At 43.8% G+C, this 21,837-nt stretch overlaps 1 protein-coding gene across 1 annotated transcript in view; it reads right to left on the bottom strand.

Moving 5' to 3' along the window:
* The window catches only part of LOC124788491, a 540,210-nt gene extending 520,326 nt beyond the window's left edge, over positions 1-19,884 (bottom strand). Inside the window, exon 1 of the mRNA XM_047255760.1 lies at positions 19,785-19,884. Coding sequence (XP_047111716.1) covers positions 19,785-19,884 — 100 coding nt within the window. The remainder of the gene's footprint in view (positions 1-19,784) is intronic.
* Between the last annotated feature and the right edge of the window lie 1,953 nt (positions 19,885-21,837).

Raw genomic sequence — 21,837 nt, 5'->3', positions numbered from 1 at the left:
ACGTTGATTAATACCCTCGACTAAACTGTAGCAAAATACCGTGTCTGCCTTTTGCAGACTGAATTCCAATCTTTACGTCCCGCATGCTACACGGAATCACTACTTTTACTGATATCACTTCGGCCTCAGCACAGTATGTAGGCCTATGTATTAGCTGATGTTGGAGATAATACTAATCGTGGTGATTATCACGTCATTCATCACCGTCAGTGTGTGGAGCTATGAAATTCGACAGAAAACAGCCTGTGTCCCCAAAAACGACATTCTCGACTGAAGCAAAATGTCTCCTACCTCAACAGGGATATTTTTGTGGGCATACGATTTATAGTACTATATATTTACAATCTTTTCTTTTTTGCTTCGTGGATTCTTTTTCTTCTTTCTTCAGTCCACTCTCTCCCTGTCTGGCGGTGACTGCATTATCTGGTAGTACTTCCTTATGCTAATTTTTTCTGTATGAGTTTTTGTTGAAGACGTCTGTTGGACTTCCTTGAGCCTTTCCTGAATACTTTGTGACCTGTTGGATCCGGGGGACGGTTTTGAGTTTTTGCTGTGTCGCTGTGGGTGACACGAACTTATAAACTGATCCATTATCCGTCAACCAATCAGTCCACTGTTTGTGATTGTTATATCAAGCGAACCACGTATGTGCGACACCAATACCAATGGCTTATGGGGTCACAAAGCTAATATCGCTTGAAAACGCAAACCATATCAGGTACCTTATACAGGACGACTTAACCACATTAACATAATACCCATCATCGTTCACAAAGTTTTCGTGCGGAGTTTTTCTAGACGTCAGCGTGATTTCTAAGCGCTAGTAATATTGAATGTCAGTCGTCGATTAAACTAGGCAGCTAATTGACAATACATATCAAATAACTTTTCGTACCCTGTAGTAATGTGCACTTTGATCACTCTACACATCACACTAATAACGATAGAACGTAACTACAACATAATTATTAAATGTAATATGACCACGAAGATAGGACTAAGGTTCGGATAAAGTACTGAAGTTACCGATTATGTACTGGCGGGGGGAAAAGGGCTTATTACTATTGCTCGGTATTATTGTTTACGTTGTTACTACAGTCTTTTAAGGTACCTCAAACTGATCGACACTAGCAAGATGTACCGTACAGTCTACCGCTCCATTATTAATTAACCAAACATTGGCTTCCATAAGAACCTTTTTTCTAAGTTTGCCACAAGTTGTCTTATAGTTCATAAATTAGAACAACCTTCGTTAATCAAGCTAAAATATACCACTCCACTGGAGGAGAAAACACAGTTTCACGCTGGACATTTGATTTGTATATCGGTCACAGCAAAGTTCAAAGAGGCAAGACTTTATTTTACCTTACAACCGTGCTAACAAGCCCGATTCCACCAATATTCCATGAGTCAGGTGTTAATGGGCCTTACAAACCGTTCAATCAGTATTTCCTTTCTTCTTCTTTACAAATTTTACACCGCAAAAAGGGTACACAAGACCTATTCTTTTATCTCACTAATAAAGTTACGTTTAATCAAAGACCATTACTAACAACCGTCAGCAATATTACACCCGTTCTCAAGATAGAGTTAATTTTGTGTATGCCAATGTTTACAAAACAGAGAACTTCTCGTTAATAAAGTAATGTATATTTAAAGACATTTTACATTTCCAAACCTATCTCCGTAAACAATGTTCTTTGATAAGATTATTATTCACCGATAGCAGTAATACCATGTTTTACTTTACCACAAAGACGATAACTGTAAACTGTAGCGGCTCTCCCTCTTTTCTGAAACTTGCTACTCTACCGAAGTAACACCAAGTTCATGAATACTAATTTGTTACCGTTGCCTTTAATAGCCCCACTTTTCAAACTAGCTACAGTTTATTTATTTATACTCATATTACTTTCGTGTTCTCCTTATGCACCTTCTCTGGTAGCAACACTTTCGAAGTTATCTATTTCGTTCACTTACTACGCAGCTACCGAATGAACCTTTTAACAGGAATTCAGTTTTAACATATGCGCATTTCCAGCAGTTTATTGTTACAGTCAACAGTATGCATCCACCAGGGAATGACTCATTACCCCGCCCCACCCCCTACCCAGGAATCTAATGGCCGGCCGGGGTGGCCGAGCGGTTCTAGGCGCTACAGTCTGGAACCACGCGACCGCTACGGTAGCAGGTTCGAATCCTGCCTCGGGCATGGATGTGTCTGATGTCCTTAGGTTAGTTAGGTTTAAGTAGTTCTAAGTTCTAGGGGACTGATGACCCTAGAAGTTAAGTCCCATAGTGCTCAGAGTCATTTGAACCAATCTAATGAAACAGTTAAAAAAATAAAGGAAAGGCAGTCACAAAGTCACTACCGCCATTTTATGCCTTAACCTTAATCAATGATGTCACAAAGTTGGACCTCTTGAGGTGTTAGTTTACTTTAAGTAGTGGCTCTGTTCACCAGTCGTCACAATGGTTCCAAATAAAGTTATCTGTCTCTACGTTGGGAATGATCACTTCACAAAATGGATATCTTACAATTCGGGTAATTACGAATAAAGTTAGAAGTCTGGTATCATTCACCTTTATTGTTCTCAATAGTAAAGTCTGTGATTAACGTCGTACTCCTGCCAGTCTCTCACCACAGCTCCAATAGAAGAACATTAAAAATACGAATAATAAACAGTAACTCAGCAGCGACTCAATAGCCGCTGTATGCTTGGCCGTAGAAGTCAGCACGGGCCAGGACAGTGCTGTCGCTGGTGGAGTACTTTTTTAGAGTTTTACTGCCCTGTTAATACGTATCGATAAACAGATATCGCAGTATACTAATTTGGAACCGCTCTATCGAATGGGCTAGTGAAGTTCCTCTTCAGAAATCGTTTAGTTTGTAAAGGGAAACAAGCCGACGCTTTCCGTCGGCACGGGGCCTCGCGTGAAAGACGTGATGAGCAGCATTTGCTTGGGCTGTCTCCAGCTACAGAATGCAAACACGAAATTGCAAATATCTGTTAAAACACTACATAAAATGCACCTGACGACTTTTAGGACAGACATTATATGTAGTAAGGCAACTAAGACAGACCTTCCAGAATGAATAAATATATCGAAGTGCTTTCTTCGCTACGTCACAGCGGACAACATGGCGAATATCCTGATGTGTCTGTAAATAATTTTTATCGTAACAGCGTCGGAACTACGACTCCGACTGTTTTTTTTCTCGAATGTAACTATATGCTTTTCACTGTGCATTTGAAAGAAGGTTGTAAGAGAACTCCATAGACATAACATCAAATGAGACTTGATCTAATAGTATCAAACCACTGCCCCGCCGTGAGGAGAAAAGGTTCCACAAACATGTGCCCTTTTACACCAAATGTGGGCAAACACGTACCTCTAATATGATTCTTGTGTTTTCCTGTGCGCTAGAAGCCCACAAGTCTGTGTTCTGCCGGTGTACCAATGTGCTAATTTGCTCGTAAATCTGTTGAGATATTCAACAATGTATATGACAGTCGAAAAAGTGAATATCCTTTATAGCAAGTGTCGCCAAACTATTTAAGCACCGGTGAGGTTATACGCGGAAAAATTTCCAGATCAAATGTGTGTGAAATCTTATGGGACTTAACTGCTAAGGTCCAGTCCCTAAGCTTACACACTACTTAACCTAAATTATCTTAATCACTAACACACACACCCATGCCCGAGGGAGGACTCGAACCTCCGCCGGGACCAGCCGCAAAGTCCATGGCTGCAGCGCCATAGACCGCTCGGCTAATCACGCGCGGCATTTCCTGATCGTGCCAAACACTCACGAACTGTATTTGCAAACATTATTAAAATAAATTCTAGAAACTGGAAGTGTGGAGAGTAAAATAAGCCAAGGAAAACGAAGAGCAATTGGTGAGAAAAATGAAAGTAGTTTTTTAGAGGCAGCAAAATTCAATGCAAATGTCATTAAGAGTCATCTCGGAAGTAAGAGAGGGATCAACCAGACGAGTGCATCTCATCAACTTCACATTTCGCTGCATCTACAGCCTGATCGTCATGACTTCAAATGGTTCAAATGGCTCTGAGCACTATGGGACTTAACTTCTGAGGTCATCAGTCCCCTAGAACTAACTATCCTAAGGACATCACTCACATCTATGCCCGAGGCAGTATTCGAACACTAAGCCAAGGTATCTAGAGTTCTAAAACATGCTGCTGCCGCTGTTATTGGAAGACTCCCAATGAACATAAGGCAATCAGTGTGATACCAAAATTATGGGCCTCCCTCCCATTCTGCACATGTAACGACAGACTTTCTTAAGAGAACGTTTGGAGGACATTGAAACAGTCGTTCAGGAAACGCAAATGGTTTGCACATTTACCAGACTTAGCATTTCTATACTTTTATCAGTGTCGAAAATTAAAACAAGAGTTTTATTGAGAAACACCGACGATTCCCGAAGGCGTGAAATACCTTCTAACACGGGCCTGTGCTGCCGTTAACTCCAGATAAAATTCAACGTGCAGTATTGTTTCTCCAAGTCACTCGCTATAGCGAGTAGCAATGCTCAAGGTCAACATTTTCAGCGTATGGTATAACAACCCTGATGTGTCTGCTTACGTGTGGTGTACAATGACAGCCATTTATTGAGCCTCTTCTGCCGATGGCGGGACAGTGGTTTGATAATATTTTACGTGTTCCCATACGTGATTTTAGCCAACGTAGTTGGGAGTGCCAGTGATCTTACTTGTGATAGTTACTTATGAAGAAACAATCACGATCGTGACTGTTTCTTCATAAGTAATTCGCATACAAGTTATCTGGTTGAAGTTCTCGTAGAAGTTGCTTTCAAATGGTACAGAAAATAGTATCTAATTCCACTACAAAAAACGAAGACGGTTTCTTAATTAGGCGACTACACACCAGAAAAATTACATGCGAGCATCAGGAAATTTGAAACTTCATGGCAGATTAAAACTGTGTGCTGGGCCGAAACTCGAACTCGGGAAGAGCTTCTGTGAAGTTTGGAATGTAGGATACGAGGTACTACCAGAATTGAAGGTGTCAGGATGGGTCGTGAGTCGTGCTTGGGTAGCTCAGATGATGGAGCACTTGCCCACGAAAGGCAAAGGACCCGAGTTAGAGTCTCGGTCTGGCACACAGTTTTAATCTACCAGGAAGTTTCATATCACGCACATTCTGCTGCAGCGTGGAAATTTCATTGTGGATCAGGAAATTTGTCATATTGTCCTACATAACTTGGCGAAAACTGCAGCTTCTTTTCGTTTACGAACGCCGTATCGGTGGCGACTGACCATAACTCTGTGGCGCTACATTAGAAACTGCTTGCCTATTGACGCCCTCTATAGCTACTTTTGTGTAATGTGTAGACAGCGTGCACTGCAAGAAGACTGATGAAAATAAAATATAAAAAAAATCACTTCACCTGTGCAGCCTTAAGTTATTGACTGCACGCGGACCAGCGGAGCGCCACGAAGCGGCGTGAAGAAGGCGCTGACCTGCGCGTCAGTGGAAAGAGCGGACAGCGCCACACCTCCAGGAGGACAAGAGTTCAGCGCCACCTGTCGACGCTGTTTTCACCAGCGGCTCATCGCTGGCCGTCCCAGCCTGATCGCAGACTTCGAGAGCATCAGCACTGAGCAATGGGAAGACGTTGCTTAGTATGCATTCTGAGAGTAATAATAGTAAAATGCTTTTATATAGGAGGCACAGGAAGTAATGTTTCTTTCCTTAGTAGAAATAAAGTTTTCTACTAATTAGAAATTGTTATGCACAGATGATTCTGGATTCCTGCCACAGACAATCGCAACTTCTCTCCTTTCTTGTTTATTGTCGGTGCTGCTCCTCACAATAGCCGACACAACATCACCTATGACCCAAAAGATGATAAATTAATGCATCGGTATGGTGGCTTTCATTGAAGATGAAATATTTAATTAAACAAGCATTGAATACAGCATGATCCTTACTAATGTTTAAAAGACCCCGAAGCGACATAAATGACGTTGAGACAAGTAATTGAATATCGGACACATGGGGCTGCAAATGTCGGGAAATACGCCAAAGTGGATGACAAATGTTGAACGTGTCACGTCGCCAGATGACGTACGCCACAGCAAGTGCGGCGGTTGAGCCTGTCAGTCTGTTGCATTCGATCATCCCAAAGTATTTACGTCAGTGTGAGTCTGTGCCTACATGCGTGACTTTAGCGCGTGACGCACAGTGCTCGAGTCTTGCGTGTGACAGGCAGTATTTTCTTATTTATTTATTTTTGCATTGGCTTAGATATTTTTGTGTCTAAATTAAGTTTCATTACTTTAATTACTAGTCTCCCGACCTCCACTTGCTTATTGCAGAGTACAAGTCAATAAATAAATAAATAAAAAATAAAAACATAGCGCACTGCGTCACAAGCAAATGTGTATAAGCTCCCGATTGCATCATAATCAGTAAATGACCAACTTTTTCTTCAGCACATAAAGTCCGTAAACAAAAAAAGGAGAAACGGACATAAAACAAAACAAAAAACAGCTTTTGTTTTGTTACAGTGAAGACTGTAATTTTGTGACTTTTACGTCTACAAAGGATCAGAGCGGCCTAGCAGAGCGATGTGCAGCACCGCCCCCTAGCCGCGAGCGTAGGATCGACAAGCCCAACAGCTGCTAAGTACGTCGCCCGGTGACGTCACATGTTCAACATTTCTCATCCATGTTCCCCACATTTGCGGCCGCATGTGTCGTATATTATATTACTTGTCGCAGTGGCGTCTTCGTCGCTTCGGGGGCTCTTAAACCTTAATAAGGATGATGCTGTATACAATGCTCGTTTCATTAAATCTCTTCATCTTCGATGGTAGCTACCATACTGATTCATTAATTTAGCATTTGCTGAGTCATACGTGAAGTGATTTTTTCCCATCAGCCTCACTGAGTGCACGCCGTATCACACGTTTATACACAGAAATACGAGGGCTATCCACAAAGTACATTACGTTTTGGAATTAAAAATAAATAAAGAATTGGAAATTTTTTTATTATATACAGATGAAAGCCACACTTAACTACTACTTTTCTACATAGTTGCCATTTAAATTAAGGCACTTATCGTAGCGATGGACGAGCTTGGAAATTCCTTCGTCGTAAAATCGGCCGACTGCGCCTTCAACCACGTGGTTACCTCTTTTGGGCACAGAAAATGTGTGATTTTTGTAGATTTCCTGGAAAGAGGCACTACAATAAACTCTCAAAGGTATTGCCAAACTCTGCACAACCTCAGAAGAGCAATACAAAACAAGCGCAGGGGAAAGTTGGGCTCAAAGATCTTGCTGATTCACGACAACGCCCGGGCCCACACGGCAAATGCCACTCGTGAAGTTCTCGAATCTTTTAAGTGGGAGTTGTTTCCTCATCCGCCGTACAGTCCCGACCTGGCACCGAGCGACTTCCACTTATTCCCAGCAATGAAGAAATGGTTGGCTATGCAGCGTTTTGATGACGACGCACACCTTCAAGAAGAGGTAACCACGTAGTTGAAGGCGCAGGCGGCCGAATTTTACGACGAAGGAATTTCCAAGCTCGTCCATCGCTACGATAAGTGCCTTAATTTAAATGGCAACTATGCAGAAAAGTAGTATTTAAGTGTGTCTTTCATCTGTATATAATTAAAAAAATTCCAATACTTTATTTATTTTTTATTCCAAAACGTAGTGTACTTTGTGGATAGCCCTCATACTACAGACGGTGTCACCGGGCAGGCAGTGTCTAGAGTGGCGCCACAAAGTTCCGACCAGTCGCCACCGACATGACTCTCACATACGGAACGGAAAGATGTTTATATAAGCGGCATTCAGACGAAAACTAGAGAGATGGATAAAAGTAAATGAACCGTTTATTATTTCCAAACCAGTCTCTTTAACTGTTAATACATTTATCCCACTTTGAGACAAGATCGTCAGTGGCATCATACAAAAATGTTTGCGGTTGCCTATGAAATCATGATCGTACCCAGGAGTGAACTTCTTCGCCCGGAGCAAATCAACGGCCACGAATTACTTTCTTCGGGGCTCCAAAAATAATGAAACCGCTTGAGGAGAAATTGGGACTGTATAGAGGATGTGTAAGGGTAAACGTGTTGCCAAGATAGTTTCGATTACGCTTCAAGAGTTTCACTGAAAAGCACATCCTCCACACAGTTCCGGTCTCTCCCCATGCGATTTCCATATTTTTCAAGCCCCGAAGAAAGTAATTCGTGGCCAACGATTTGCTTCGGACGATTGGGTGCACGCCGGCGTAAATCATGATTCCGTAGGCAACGCAAAACACTTTTCCAAGAGGGCATTGACCATCTTGCCTCACGTTGGGATAAATGAATTTACAGTTACGGCGATTAGTTTTGAAATAATAAACAGTTCACTTACTTTTTACATTTATCTCCTTTTCATTTGACTACCCGTTACTATTACGGCAAGAAAAGAAGAATGAATTGATTGTTGGTGTTAATAACGATCATCCTCCTTTACCTCCTCTGCATTACTGCAGATGACGTGTCACTGAGCACATTTGTTCTCCGCATGCAGTACACGCGAGGCGCCTAGTTGTTTCCACTGCACTGTGTGGAATAGGAAGGTTCTGTTATAATTCACTAACCTGCTGTCTTCAAGTTGATGTTCCCAGCGCAGAAAACAGCACGCAGGTCGTAGGTTCTGTATCTTGAGGCAGAAACTGACTTTTAGCGAGGTTCTGTTCGGAAATAATGTATCACTTCTTTGGGATGCCACTCGCGTATTTTAATATAGCCACACGAGAAGACTACATGATCTTAATACACCACCTTCTGATACAGCAAAGTACATGATCAAACACTATGTTTACGAAAATGTATCTTTACACTATTTGTGGCACGTGTCTGTGCCTCATGACTACCGGAGTGAATCTTTTAATACTGAATACTGGCAAACACACCCTGCCACAGACAGCGTGACTGTACATCTCGACTGCCTAATTCAGAGTGACGAACAGGAACTGAAATAAAAACTGGAAACACATCCTACGACGGACAACATGTCTGTTCTTCTCGACTGCCTAATCCAGAGTGACGAACACCCCGAAACACTTCGCGCGCCATAACAGAAAAGGCGTGAATCGAACGCTTCCGAAGTGCTTCGTCTGCAATTTCGTCAGTCTTTTGATTTTGATTTAAATTGTTTTTAATAATTCTAAAATGACTGATTGATAGTCAGCTCTTGAGAGATATTTATATTAAAAAGTGAAGTCATTCCAATGAATAGTTTAACTAATAATAATAACTATACTTTAACGTTTTGCCGCCCTTGCTCCGAACACAGCAGCCAATCACAGAGCAGTAGCATTATGCAGGGGTCTTTCTCACGGGAATGGTACCGAATCTAACATCTGTCACAAGTACCTCACACCACAGTTTGTCATCTATATACTTCTTGCATCTCCACTGCTCTGGGAACAGCTTCGTGGAGCCTAATATGATGGCTGACTAAACCAGAAATATTGCACTATTCCGCCATAAGACCTACGAAGAATCTGTTCCTCCGTCAACAGTTGTGTCCGACGTCAAAGAGAGCACCGAAACCAGGAACTTCGGAAATCAGATCGTCGTCTGACATTCATCCACCATGAATGTGGACGGACAACCACACTCAGCTAGGTCACTGACATTTCCAGCTGTAGTATTAACACTCACCCACCATTTCCAGTAGCCGCCGTTATACCCCAGCCGCTATCAACGAGTGATGTTGGACAGGAAACTCCGAATGTCATCGCGTTATTCATCAGTTAAAGCATAAATGTAATGACATGTATTCGCAAATTGGGAATACGGTACCACCACAGCTAAACAATTCATAGAAGATAAATGAAAATGTGTGCCAGACCGGGATTTGAATCCTGATTTCCCGCTTTACGTGAGCGGTCGGCTTAACAACTTTGGTTGTTCAAGCACACTTCAAAGACAGATCCAAATTTCCATATGTCTCAATGTTTGCTACCCGTAGCGCTCCTGGAATTATCTCATTCCCATACTTGTTTTGTTTTCTCGTCGGGTTGCCTGGACTTTGACTTGAAATATGTTAGTGCAGCGCCTGCATTTGACAGTTGCTGTCAATTTCGATGCAATTTTCATTTCGACTTTCGGTACTACTAGTCCCGTTTTTAGTTGCCCTTTTTGCTTGTGTTATTCCATGTAGCAATATCAATGGCTCGTATGCCAATTTTCTGCATACAATCAGCGGGTAGTGCACGCCTACTGTTTTGGACAGAATGTTGTCCACACAGTAGGTATGAGCTAAACTGTGACTTTCCGACGTCAGTGATTTCTGTAAATATCACTTTTCGGCAACTGTGATTACTGCTTACGATTTGTCACAATTTAAAACTGCATTTTACGAATCGAGAATCCACACTTCTTCAACATTAAAAAATGATTTCTGCGATTTATCATGGTAAATGTTATACTGTGGCTGGTCATAAGGAAGAACTAACAGGCGTTGGTTAGTATATCTCGTAACTGGCATGTGTCAACTGTGTGTGTGTGTGTGTGTGTGTGTGTGTGTGTATGAGTGTGTGTGTGTGTGTGTGTGTGTGTGTGTGTGTGTCCTGACCACTACACTCCTTTCCTCGTTCGTCAGACATCAGCAAAAAACACCCTGTGAGTGTTACAGACGCCTAAAAGCTACATGCGTACATCATGAGTGTACCTTGCGCAGTTCACGTGATCGACTGCGTCAATGGTTTGTTCGCATCCATCTGGAAATTCCCCAATGCAGTTTTCTATAGATTCTTTCCATACCACTCCGTTGGCGTGCTACTTGTCCTCCTGGATGAGTTATCTGGCCTGTTCATTGTCCGTCGCCGCAGGTCACTTTAAAAGCTCTCCATTGTACTTGGCCCATGACGTCATCACTAGCATCTGCTCCCAAACGAAACGTTTCCTCCAGCAGCTTGCTTCACCTCTTGCTCACTGACATGCAGGATTTAGGTTCGGTGTGTTAATACTGTTGATTGATTGCCATCCCTTTGCATCGCATACTGTACATTTTAAAAGGCTAATCTGCTCAGTTTCACTGAAGTTTATTGGGTGACATATTCACCTTCCTGTTACAATGTATAAAAACTCTCATGTAAGGTGCGAAATAGACATTCATTTTGTGGTGTCACCGCCAGACACCACACTTGCTAGGTGGTAGCCTTTAAATCGGCCGCGGTCCATTAGTATACGCCGGACCCGCGTGTCGCCACTTTCAGTGATAGCAGACCGAGCGCCACCACACAGCAGGTCTAGAGAGACTTACTAGCACTCGCCCCAGTTGTACAGCAGACTTTGCTAGCGAAGCCACACTGACAAATACGCTCTCATTTGCCGAGACGATAGTTAGCATAGCCTTCAGCTAAGTCATTGGCTACGACCTAACAAGGCGCCATAGCTTTGATAATTAATATTGTGAAGCATGTATCATCAAGATCGATGTTCTACAAATGTGGATTAAAGTTAAGTATTACAGCAACTGCGTCCATTTACTAAGTTCTCATTTCCTTTTAACTGTTCCAGACCTCACGCCAATCTGCGTGAGCTTAACTCGTGCCTTTCGGCTTCCTCTCGTTGTGACTTGGCTGTCTTGCTAAGTCACAACACATTTAATCTGCCACCTTACAGTGTGTGTGTGTGTGTGTGTGTGTGTGTGTGTGTGTGTGTGTGTCTGTGTGTCTGTCGCTTAAACGGAAGTGGTATGTCCTCGACTGTAAAGTGTGCGGTATGAATATTCAGTTGTGTGTCACTGAAGCCATTATGCGATTTGAAAGGGATGATAAATAAATGTGAAGCATACTGTGAGTGAATAATGACAATTCCTTTCCCCACTTATTAAAGCCATTTCGTATCCATAATTTTCTGCTATGTAGTTACTGGTAAAAGCTTGATTATGTGTGTCAAGGTTGATGGTATGCAACTGAGAAAGTGGGAAGTACAGATGTTCCCATTAAAAGTGGACATCGGGAACAGTTTAAGTGCAATACATGAAGATAGATACCAGTGTTTACCTGCGTATCCATTCTGTGAATACACTAATATCAAAAGCTTGGTACAAGTTACGCAATGGACTCCCATTGTGATTTTTTTAGTTTATGTTCGTATCAAAATTAACATCGCAACCTCACTCATCCACTATCTAATACATGTTTCCGAGTTTATCATGCAGGTCTAGTTCTCGTGATGAAAGACCGTTAAGTGTATGTATATCTGGCGCAAACGTAAAAATGAGACTACTGGTCAATCTGTTAGTAAAATCTTTATTTGGCATTCATATCGGTTGACTGCCGAATTATCATCTTTCATCTACATCTATACTCCGCGAGCCACCTTACGGTGTGTGGCGGAGGGTACTTATTGTACCACTATCTGATCCCCCCTTCCCTGTTCCATTCACGAATTGTGCGTGGGAAGAACGACTGCTTGTAAGTCTCCGTATTTGCTCTAATTTCTCGGATCTTTTCGTTGTGATCATTACGCGAGATATATGTGGGCGGTAGTAATATGTTGCCCATCTCTTCCCGGAATGTGCTCTCTCGTAATTTCGATAATAAACCTCTCCGTATTGCGTAACGCCTTTCTTGAAGTGTCCGCCACTGGAGCTTGTTCAGCATCTCCGTAACGCTCTCGCGCTGACTAAATGTCCCCATGACGAATCGCGCTGCTTTTCGCTGGATCATGTCTATCTCTTCTATTAATACAACCTGGTAAGGGTCCCATACTGATGAGCAATACTCAAGAATCGGACGAACAAGCGTTTTGTAAGCTACTTCTTTCGTCGATGAGTCACATTTTCTTAGAATTCTTCCTATGAATCTCAACCTGGCGCCTGCTTTTCCCACTATTTGTTTCATGTGATCATTCCACTTCAGATTGCTCCGGATAGTAACTCCTAAGTATTTTACGGTCGTTGCCGCTTCCAATGATTTACCACCTATGGCATAGTCGTACTGGAATGGATTTCTGCCCCTATGTATGCGCATTATATTACATTTATCTACGTTTAGGGAAAGCTGCCAGCTGTCGCACCATGCATTAATCCTCTGCAGGTCCTCCTGGAGTACGTACGAGTCTTCAGCCTAACTTAAACCTATGCTCCAGAGCCAAGGTTTAAGGGGGAGAGGGGAGGCTGTTCCAGTATCACACCGAAGCCAAACGTTTAATTGCTACTGCCAGGTGAAACACTGAGTTTAAATTTTTTCCTAGAGCAAACTAGTTCCTTGACACATTTCTTCACCATAGTTAGGTTGTTGTGGTTGTTAGTTAGGTTGTTGTGGTTGTTGGGTGCCGTAGTCGATGCTGCGAATATTAATAAAGGTTAATTTGAAGAGGAATAACAAAATAATAAATTGTGCAGGCGATTTCTCGCTTTCCCTGCAGTTGGAGAGGCTTGTTATTCACCTACCCGTCGGTTACGGCCCCGACCGTGGTTGGCACCGACCTAACAGGGCTTCAGTTGATGGTTAGTTAATGCAATAGATAAGACAGTAGAGGGAAGGTACTGAAAAAAGTGTAGGAAAGTCAGGCCCTAATGCCTCTTCCTTCAGGGCAACTGTTTAAAACACAAAAATTCAGTCGTATGAAATGCATTAAATTAAAACAGTCCAGCCGTTGAACTACGAGAGAACGAGAGAGTGAGTGGAGAAAAAACATGGAGAAACTTGTTCACTAGTATCATCATATTAAAGAGCGCCCTGTCTATTGCGCACTGGAAGATTAGGAAAACAGCTACGAACGCTACTGAATATGAAGTCGGAGATGAGATGTCTGCAACCTCACTAGCGGAACGGTCCATGGCGGCAAACTGTGCACAAAGAATCCTCACCGACCCTACGATTGTGGCGGGTCCCGATCTCACGACCGTCGTAACTGCTCACCTCCGTTCAACTCGATCAGGTATTCACATCCGGACGATGATGGCGTCTCTCGACACCTTTGTGGCCGAGGAGCCCTCGACACATGAAGCTTCCACCGATAATAAGACAGACGTATAGCCACCCTAACGAGCGCCGCGGTTACCGTTAGCTCCACTGTGGAGCAGTCGCAAGGCAGGGCCCAGGGGTGAGCAATGCTGAGGAAGCAGCAACTTCCGCGAAAACGGCGGGCACTCTTTTGTCCTTCCGTGGTAAGTAGCAGTGTTCTGAATTTGAAACTAACGGCTGGTTGGCCTCTGCCAGTATTCGCCAACTCGCGATATTATACACTACTGGCCATTAAAATTGTTACGCAGATGATAAACTGGTATTCAAGGGACAAATATATTATACTAGAACTGACATGTGATTACATTTTCACTCAATTTGGATGCGTAGATCCTGAGAAATCAGTACCCAGAACAACCACTCTGGGCGTAATGACGTCCTTTATATGCCTGGGCATTGAGTCAAACAGCGCTTGGATGGAGTATACAGGTACAGCTGTCCATGCAGCTTCAACAAGATACCACAGTTCATCAAGAGTAGTGACTGGCGTATTGTGACGAGCCAGTTGCTCGGCCACCATTGACCGGACGTTTTGAATTGGTGAGAGATCTGGAGAATGTGCTGGCCAGGCCAGCAGTCGAACATTTTCTGTATCCAGAAAGGCCCGTACAGGACCTGCAACATGCGGTCGTGCATTATCCTGCTGAAATGTAGGGTTTCGCAGCGATCGAATGAAGGGTAGAGCCACGGGTCGTAACACATCTGAAATGTAACGTCCACTGTTCAAAGCGCCGTAAATGCGAACAAGAGCTGACCGAGACGTGCAACCAATGGCACCCCGTACCATCACGCTGGGTGATAAGCCAGTATGGCGATGACGAATACACGCTTCCAATGTGCGTTCACCGCGATGTCACCAAACACGAATGCGACCATCATTATGTTGTAAACACAACCTGGATTCATCCGAAAAAATGACGTTTTGCCATTCGTGCACCAAGGTTCGTCGTCGAGTACACCATCGCGGGCGCTCCTGTCTGTGTTGCAGCGTCAGGGGTAACCGCAGCCATGGTCTCCGAGCTGATTGTCCATGCTGCAGCAAACGACGTCGAACTGTTCGTGCAGATGGTTGTCGTCTTGCAAACGTCCCCATCTGTTGACTCAGGGATCGAGACGTGGCTGCACGATCTGCTACAGCCATGCGGATAAGATGCCTGTCATCTCGACTGATAGTGATAGGAGGCCGTTGGGATCCAGCACGGCGTTCTGTATTACCATCCTGAACCCACCTATTCCATATTCTGCTAACAGTCATTGGATTTCGATCAACGCGAGCAGCAATGTCGCGATACGATAAACCGCAATCGCGATAAGGTACAATCTATCAAAGTCGGAAACGTGATGGTACGCATTTCTCCTCCTTACACGAGGCGTCACAACAACATTTCACCAAGCATCGCCGGTCAACTGCTGTTTGTGTATGAGAAATCGGTTGGAAACTCTCCTCATGTCAGCACGTTGTAGGTGTCTCCACCGGCGCCAACCTTGTGTGAATGCTATGGAAAGCTAATCATTTGCATATGACAGAGTCTTCTTCCTGTCGGTTAAATTTCGCGTCTGTAGCACGTCAACTTCATGGTGTAGCAATTTTAATGGCCAGTAGTGTAGAAATAATCAAATTAGGACCCAGAAAATTCGTTCGCGCCTACAAGTCCGTAGTCCGCTGGTTAGACAAACCGATGGTCATCTCAAATTGTCGAAGAAAATTAGTGTGATAGCGAGTAATTAAAGAGTAATTGTGATGACTTTTGAAACAACAAATTTATCAGGGCTAGATGCATATCAATTGAAAGGTAATTTTCTGAATAACTCTATCTGCTGTCAAAGTCATTGATTTAATTTAGTTAGTGCACTCTCCTTTTGTCATTGAGCTGGACCATACAGCAGAGTGGTGGCAGGCTTTATGGGCAGTCCACGAAAAATCTATGCTCTACAACCTTATACATCAATAGCATCAGATTCTAGTTCTTGCAAGGGAAACTGCCCACAACACCCCCTCAGATTTAGTGATAAGATGGCCCAGTGGACAGCCCGTCAAAACCTGAACACAGATCCAGCATGAAAATAGGAAAGAGTACTGAACTGTGAAAAAAGCAAAATAGAAACAGTGAACTGTCCAAGAACAAGAAATGCAATAAAGAGCAACTTGAAAGAGGAACGGCGCCGTGGTTAAGTGGTGTTGGGCTGCTAAGCAGGCAAGCCATGATCAATCTTCCAATGCCCCAATTTTTTTTTCTATTTTCTTTTTTTCTCTTTTCGCTTTACTCAGTTTCGTGTCTGTGTCGTGGTGTAGCGTCCGTTTGTAACAGCGAGGTGTAAGGTATCGACCTATAATGAATGTTGATTCTACACCGGTGCTCTATTAGTAGCCGAAAGGAAGTGGTTTTCGAATGGGAACCCCAAACATTTGATGGCAAGGTGACAAATCAACCGAATCGTCCACTGGAAAACGCGTCTGTTGTGTCATACTCGGCATTAGTGACGGTACGTGAGTCATACGATAGGAATCTCTTATCGATGCATGTAATTTGTACACCTGATAAGTGAGTGAAGTCCAGGGTGACCCTCTGAGCGCCCTTGGGTGTACTGCCTTTTCATGTTTGTTGATTGTACTTTATGGCTTCCAGCCGATTTTGGTGCTCGTATTAATGTGAATGTCATCACTCCTAAGGAAATGATGAAAATGAGCTGTGCATGGCTCGCGTTTATCCAGTTTATTGTGTCATCTTCTCTTACGGTACTGCCACCTCGTTTTCTTATTCCATTTACTGGAGTCACTAGCTTCCTGCCTTACTTGCCTGTGAGTGGCAGCAGCAGCGCGTACCAATAAGCGCACTGTCGTAACATCTCTGGAGCGGCCGGTAGTATTCTGGGTCGTCGTGTGTCTGGCAGTCAGTTCGGGACGGACCAGCAGTGCAGTCGGGACGCAGCAGCAGTGAAGTCGGGGACGGAGCGCCGGTGAGGCGCTGATAGCCAGTGCTCGCCGACCGCTGGCGACACACCTGAACTGTCTGACGGAGGTAGATTGGAGCAGGACGACTGTTGGTTGGTCGTTCGCCTGGTCGTCTCATTGGCCGACGTTTACTTGGCCCTTTCACCGATTCTGTGCCTGGGCAGTTGGTCGGTCGACGTGGAGCAGCGAGGAAATCTCCACAGAGCGTAGTTAGGCCTGGCCCTCTGGCGGCCTCTATGCATTGTCGGAGTGTGTGCTGCTGTTCGCATTGCTACGATGTTCGTGGCTCACCGATCCTGAACATGAAAGTTGAGTTTTGAGTTAATCTACCAGCAAGTCACGACTGTTCAAATTGTATCGTTTGAAGTTTGTTGTTGGCTGTTTGGAGGTTATCCTGTCGATAGGTCCTTTGACTGTCTGTCGGTTGGGTTGTCGTCGGATTGACAATGGTTGGGTCGATTGCCTGTCTCACCTAAGCAAGCGTTAGTGTGTGAATTCCAGGATGACCCTCGTAATTTCTGAGCGCCTTTGGGTGTAGTGCCTTTTCTTGTTTTTTGTTTGTACTTTATGGCTTCTAGCCGATTTTTAGATTAAGGTTGTTTTGCCCTTAGGGCATCAGATGGTTTGGGTCTTCAGCCTAATTTAAGAACTGTTTTACGTAAAGACTTTGGCATTTTTAAAATTAATGTTATTGAGTATTAAGTGTTGAATTTAAGTTGTTTGCTCTTGGGCCTTTAGCCTAATTAAGGAACTGTTTTTAGATAAGGCTTTTCCCTTTTAAATTTCTGATTTTGGTTGAGCTTTATGTTATTGGCTTTCAGCCGTTTTTAAATTAAAGTGGTGTTGCCCTTAGGGCATGAGATTGTATGGCGCATTCAGTCGTTAGTTAAGTTTGAAGTATAAAGCTGTGTTTTTCTTTTAAGAAAAATTATTCTTGGCTCTTGTAATGTTTGATCAAATAAAAGATGTTCGAGTGTAACTGACAGCCGCTTATTTTGGCCCCTTTCCACAACTTAAACTACCTGTCCTGTCCTGCAGGTGTAGAAGGGTGTCTCAGAAAACATAACAATTTGTCCCATAAGCTACAACAAATAAACGCAACAATTTCACAATGACACAGTTTCTTTGTGTTCTGTCAAAACATATATTTTAAACGTTTTTGAAGTTGTGTTCCGTTTTGGTTTTTGACTCTTTAATTCCCTTGTTGTAAAATAGTTCACTCAGGTTTGTATGTTGTTTTCATTTCTGCAAGACATCTATGTGGAATCTCGCCTGCTCTCACTATTCATCATGTTTACTTGCAACGGTAATGTATTCGCACCACATGACTCATATTCTATATCCAATGTATAGAATGGCAACTGTCAAGACTGCAGAAGGAGAACAAACATTTCAGCATTTCAATGGCAGAGCGGACGGTTCATAATGTCGTAATGTAGGACTTCTTATTGGGGTAGCGGCCGATATTGAACATGAATAAAATATATTAATAATGCACTGATTACTGAATCAAAAGCGATATTGTAAATAAGTTGTATTTATTGTAAATTATCTCACGATAGAAATTAGATCATATTGAACAAATCATGAATGAAAACAATTTAAACCAACTGTACACTGTTCTTAGATATACTACACTGGTAAGATTGGGTCTCAGCTCTTAATGTTAAGCTGATGCGAAGTTAGATTTAATTATGCCCCTGGATAAGCAAATGGTAGATGCGATCTGACTGCGTTCCTATAATCTCAATGTTAAGTTGATGCGAAGTTAGATTTAATTATGCCCCTGGATAAGCATATGGTAAATGCAATCTGACTGCGTTCCTATAATCTCCTTTGTGTCCGAAATAATACGCACTTCGGACACCACCACCAAGAAACAAACCAAACAACATGCAAAAAGACAAATAACCAATAACGAATCGTAAGCAAAAGTGCACGGATGCTAAGTGGATGGCACGAACACGATCCAACAACTATTTCTGAACTCTACTGCCGCTGCTGCAAGTTTCACTATACCGTCTACCAGCATGCTGGTTCCGTCGATACTGCTGGGGCGACGACTGCAGGTGCATAGTCGCTGAATTAAGATCAGTCTCTCAAATAGCTTGAGCAGAATAAACTACTCAGAAACTACTAATACCACAAGCCCTATATTTTCTCTAAGTGGTATATGACGCTTTCAAGACTGGCTCAACAACCTTTAAGGTGCAGCCCAGTGTGTCTTGTACTAACGTGCAATACCAGTATGATATCTCTGTGCACTGGTTGACTACGTTCAATGGTGACTGCCAGCCTATCAGGCGGAATCAACTGCAGTTATACAAGTAGTCAGTGCAGTGCCTATCGTGGACGCTGATGTCCTACTGTAGCTGTAGACTCTAGATCATACACAGCATAGTATTCATAATCTAAGTCCCTATCTCAGAGCTACCGAACTTTGCGACTGTCCTCTTTCATGGCACAAGACGCTCCCCATCAGCTGTCTCGCTCTGCACGATGCTGTTGCGACAATCTTGCCGCCAAACTCTAATCAGCCAATCCCGACGCTGCAAAGGCCTCCCACCTCTCCCTCACGGAGTGATACAATTTCTCCACCTAACCAAAAATTTCTCTGTTCAAACAGCGGGTGTTGACCCTCAGCGTTTCCCGCACTTTCTTATGAACTGCCCAATCAGAGCTCAGCCCATTTGCCGCTAAAACAGCGCGCGACCGGGCGGCGCCAGCGCGTACGTTGGACGCTCTCTGTCTGCTCTACATTTCCCCTCTCTCTCTCTCTCACCTGGCACCCGGCGGCGTTCCTTTTGATGCTTACAGGTCAGCGGCCGCATCCCCTGGGACCCCGGCCCCTGCACAATGCTCTTCCGGCGCTCGCCGGCCATCGCCTCCCCGGCTGTGCCCGACCACTCCTCGCCTCCACTGGCAAATTTACTTTGCTTACACCTACAGCATGCAACTAAATATCATTATTACCAAAGCCCGTAATATTTCAGACATGTGTTTAATCATGTCCAGTATAATTATCCGGGCTGTTATGCCGTGGTCGGTTGATGAATTCTGAGGTGATTCCCAAAGTTTCGTCTCCGACTGCGGGAGACATCTTCAAGGGGGTCCGTAGCGAGCCAGTGTGTGTGTTGGACCTTCCATCAAGCTACGGACCCCCTTGAAGATGTCTCCCGCAGTCGGAGACGAAACGTTGGGAATCACCTCAGAATTCATCCACCGACCACGGCATAACAGCCCGGATAATTATACTGGACATGATATTTCCGGCCGTGAAAGTTTACATTTTAGTATGTGTTTAATCATCACGTATCTCTCTTTCTAATCCACCTAATAAGACTAATTAACCATTATATGGGTTTATTTACTCCAAATATGCAGAATAATCTGCAAAATGAATGCCACAAATGAAAGCCACCTTTCAGTAAAAGATAAAAAGCACGAGGGAGTTTTGAACACGGTTGGTCCGGTTTACAATCCAACACCGCTGCCACTTAACCATAACGTCAGAATTGTGTAGCTATTCTCAGTATCGCACTTGTTTTTGCTTTTTATTTTCACAGTTCTGTGCACCTTCTTCCTGTTTTCATTCTCCATCTGTGTTCAGTTTTTGACGGGCTGTCCGCTGGGTCATCTTACCACTAGATCTGAGGGAGGTGTGATGGGGAGTTTCCCTTGTTAGAACGAAGTACGAGCGCCGGTCAACAGAAGGCATATGACGTTGAATGTTACAGTGCTCAAATACTACTTTCAGTTGCTACTTCTAGTTGTGACTGAAATCGCAGCCAGACTTGATAGCGCGACGCAACGTTCTTAGAAAGATGGCAAGAAATGGCACACGGCGTTGAACGCTGACTACCAGTTTCACTTGCTACTTGTGACTTGTGACTGAAATCGCAGCCACATACTGTGAAGTTGTTATTGTGAAAATTGAGCCGGAACGCTGATCACTATCAGCGATCGGCTAGCTTATTTTTCCTATTTACAGCTACTGATCTGTGTGAGAGAGGTTAGTGAGCGCAGGGGGAGAGTTCAAAAATGGTTCAAATGGTTCTGAGCACTATGGGACTTAACATCTATGGTCATCAGTCCCCTTGAACTTAGAACTACTTAAACCTAACTAACCTAAGGACATCACACACATCCATGCCCGAGGCAGGATTCGAACCTGCGACCGTAGCAGTCGCGCGGTTCCGGACTGTAGCGCCTAGAACCGCTCGGCCACCGCGGCGGGCCAGGGGGAGAGTCTTTGGAGGTGCGTGCAGCAGAGAGACGCACCTTGGCTGGCAATGCGAAAGGTCATGCAGTGAGTTCTGGGTTGGCTTGGCACGTGATGGCATGTGGGTTGCACGGCGTGTGCTTTTAGCGGGAAGTAGTGGCCTTTATGAGGATGTAAACACGCCCTGCCTTGCTGGAGAGGAACGAGTAAGCCGTACGCCGCTGGTTGTGAAGGTTTCAGTACGGGCCGTTGGCACGGCGCAACGTGCTAGTTGCAACCCGTAAGGAATTATGGTATGACGGCCTCGGTGTTTTAGTGAGACACACAGGCAGGATTCGTTAGGGGCTATCCATTCTGTTTCTCTAGATCAGCATTGAAATCAGCAGCTTGCTGCTACGGTGAGCATAATTATTTGCTTCTGCAGACTACTACAAGTGTTTGCCACCTCGTCAATATTCTCCCGCTGTCGCCAGCCGTTCTAGTTAGTCGTTACGCAGTTTAAATGGAAATGAGCGTTTGGCGTCATTGGCCGGGAGGCCCCTTATGGTGCAGGTCTTATTATATTCTGCGTCACATTGGGTGACCTGCCCGCCAGGTGGGGATGAAATGATAA

This window comes from Schistocerca piceifrons, chromosome 3 (genome assembly GCF_021461385.2).
Source record: "Schistocerca piceifrons isolate TAMUIC-IGC-003096 chromosome 3, iqSchPice1.1, whole genome shotgun sequence".
In the NCBI taxonomy this organism is placed as follows: Eukaryota; Metazoa; Arthropoda; class Insecta; order Orthoptera; family Acrididae; genus Schistocerca; species Schistocerca piceifrons.
This window is presented reverse-complemented; position numbering and strand designations above follow the sequence as displayed.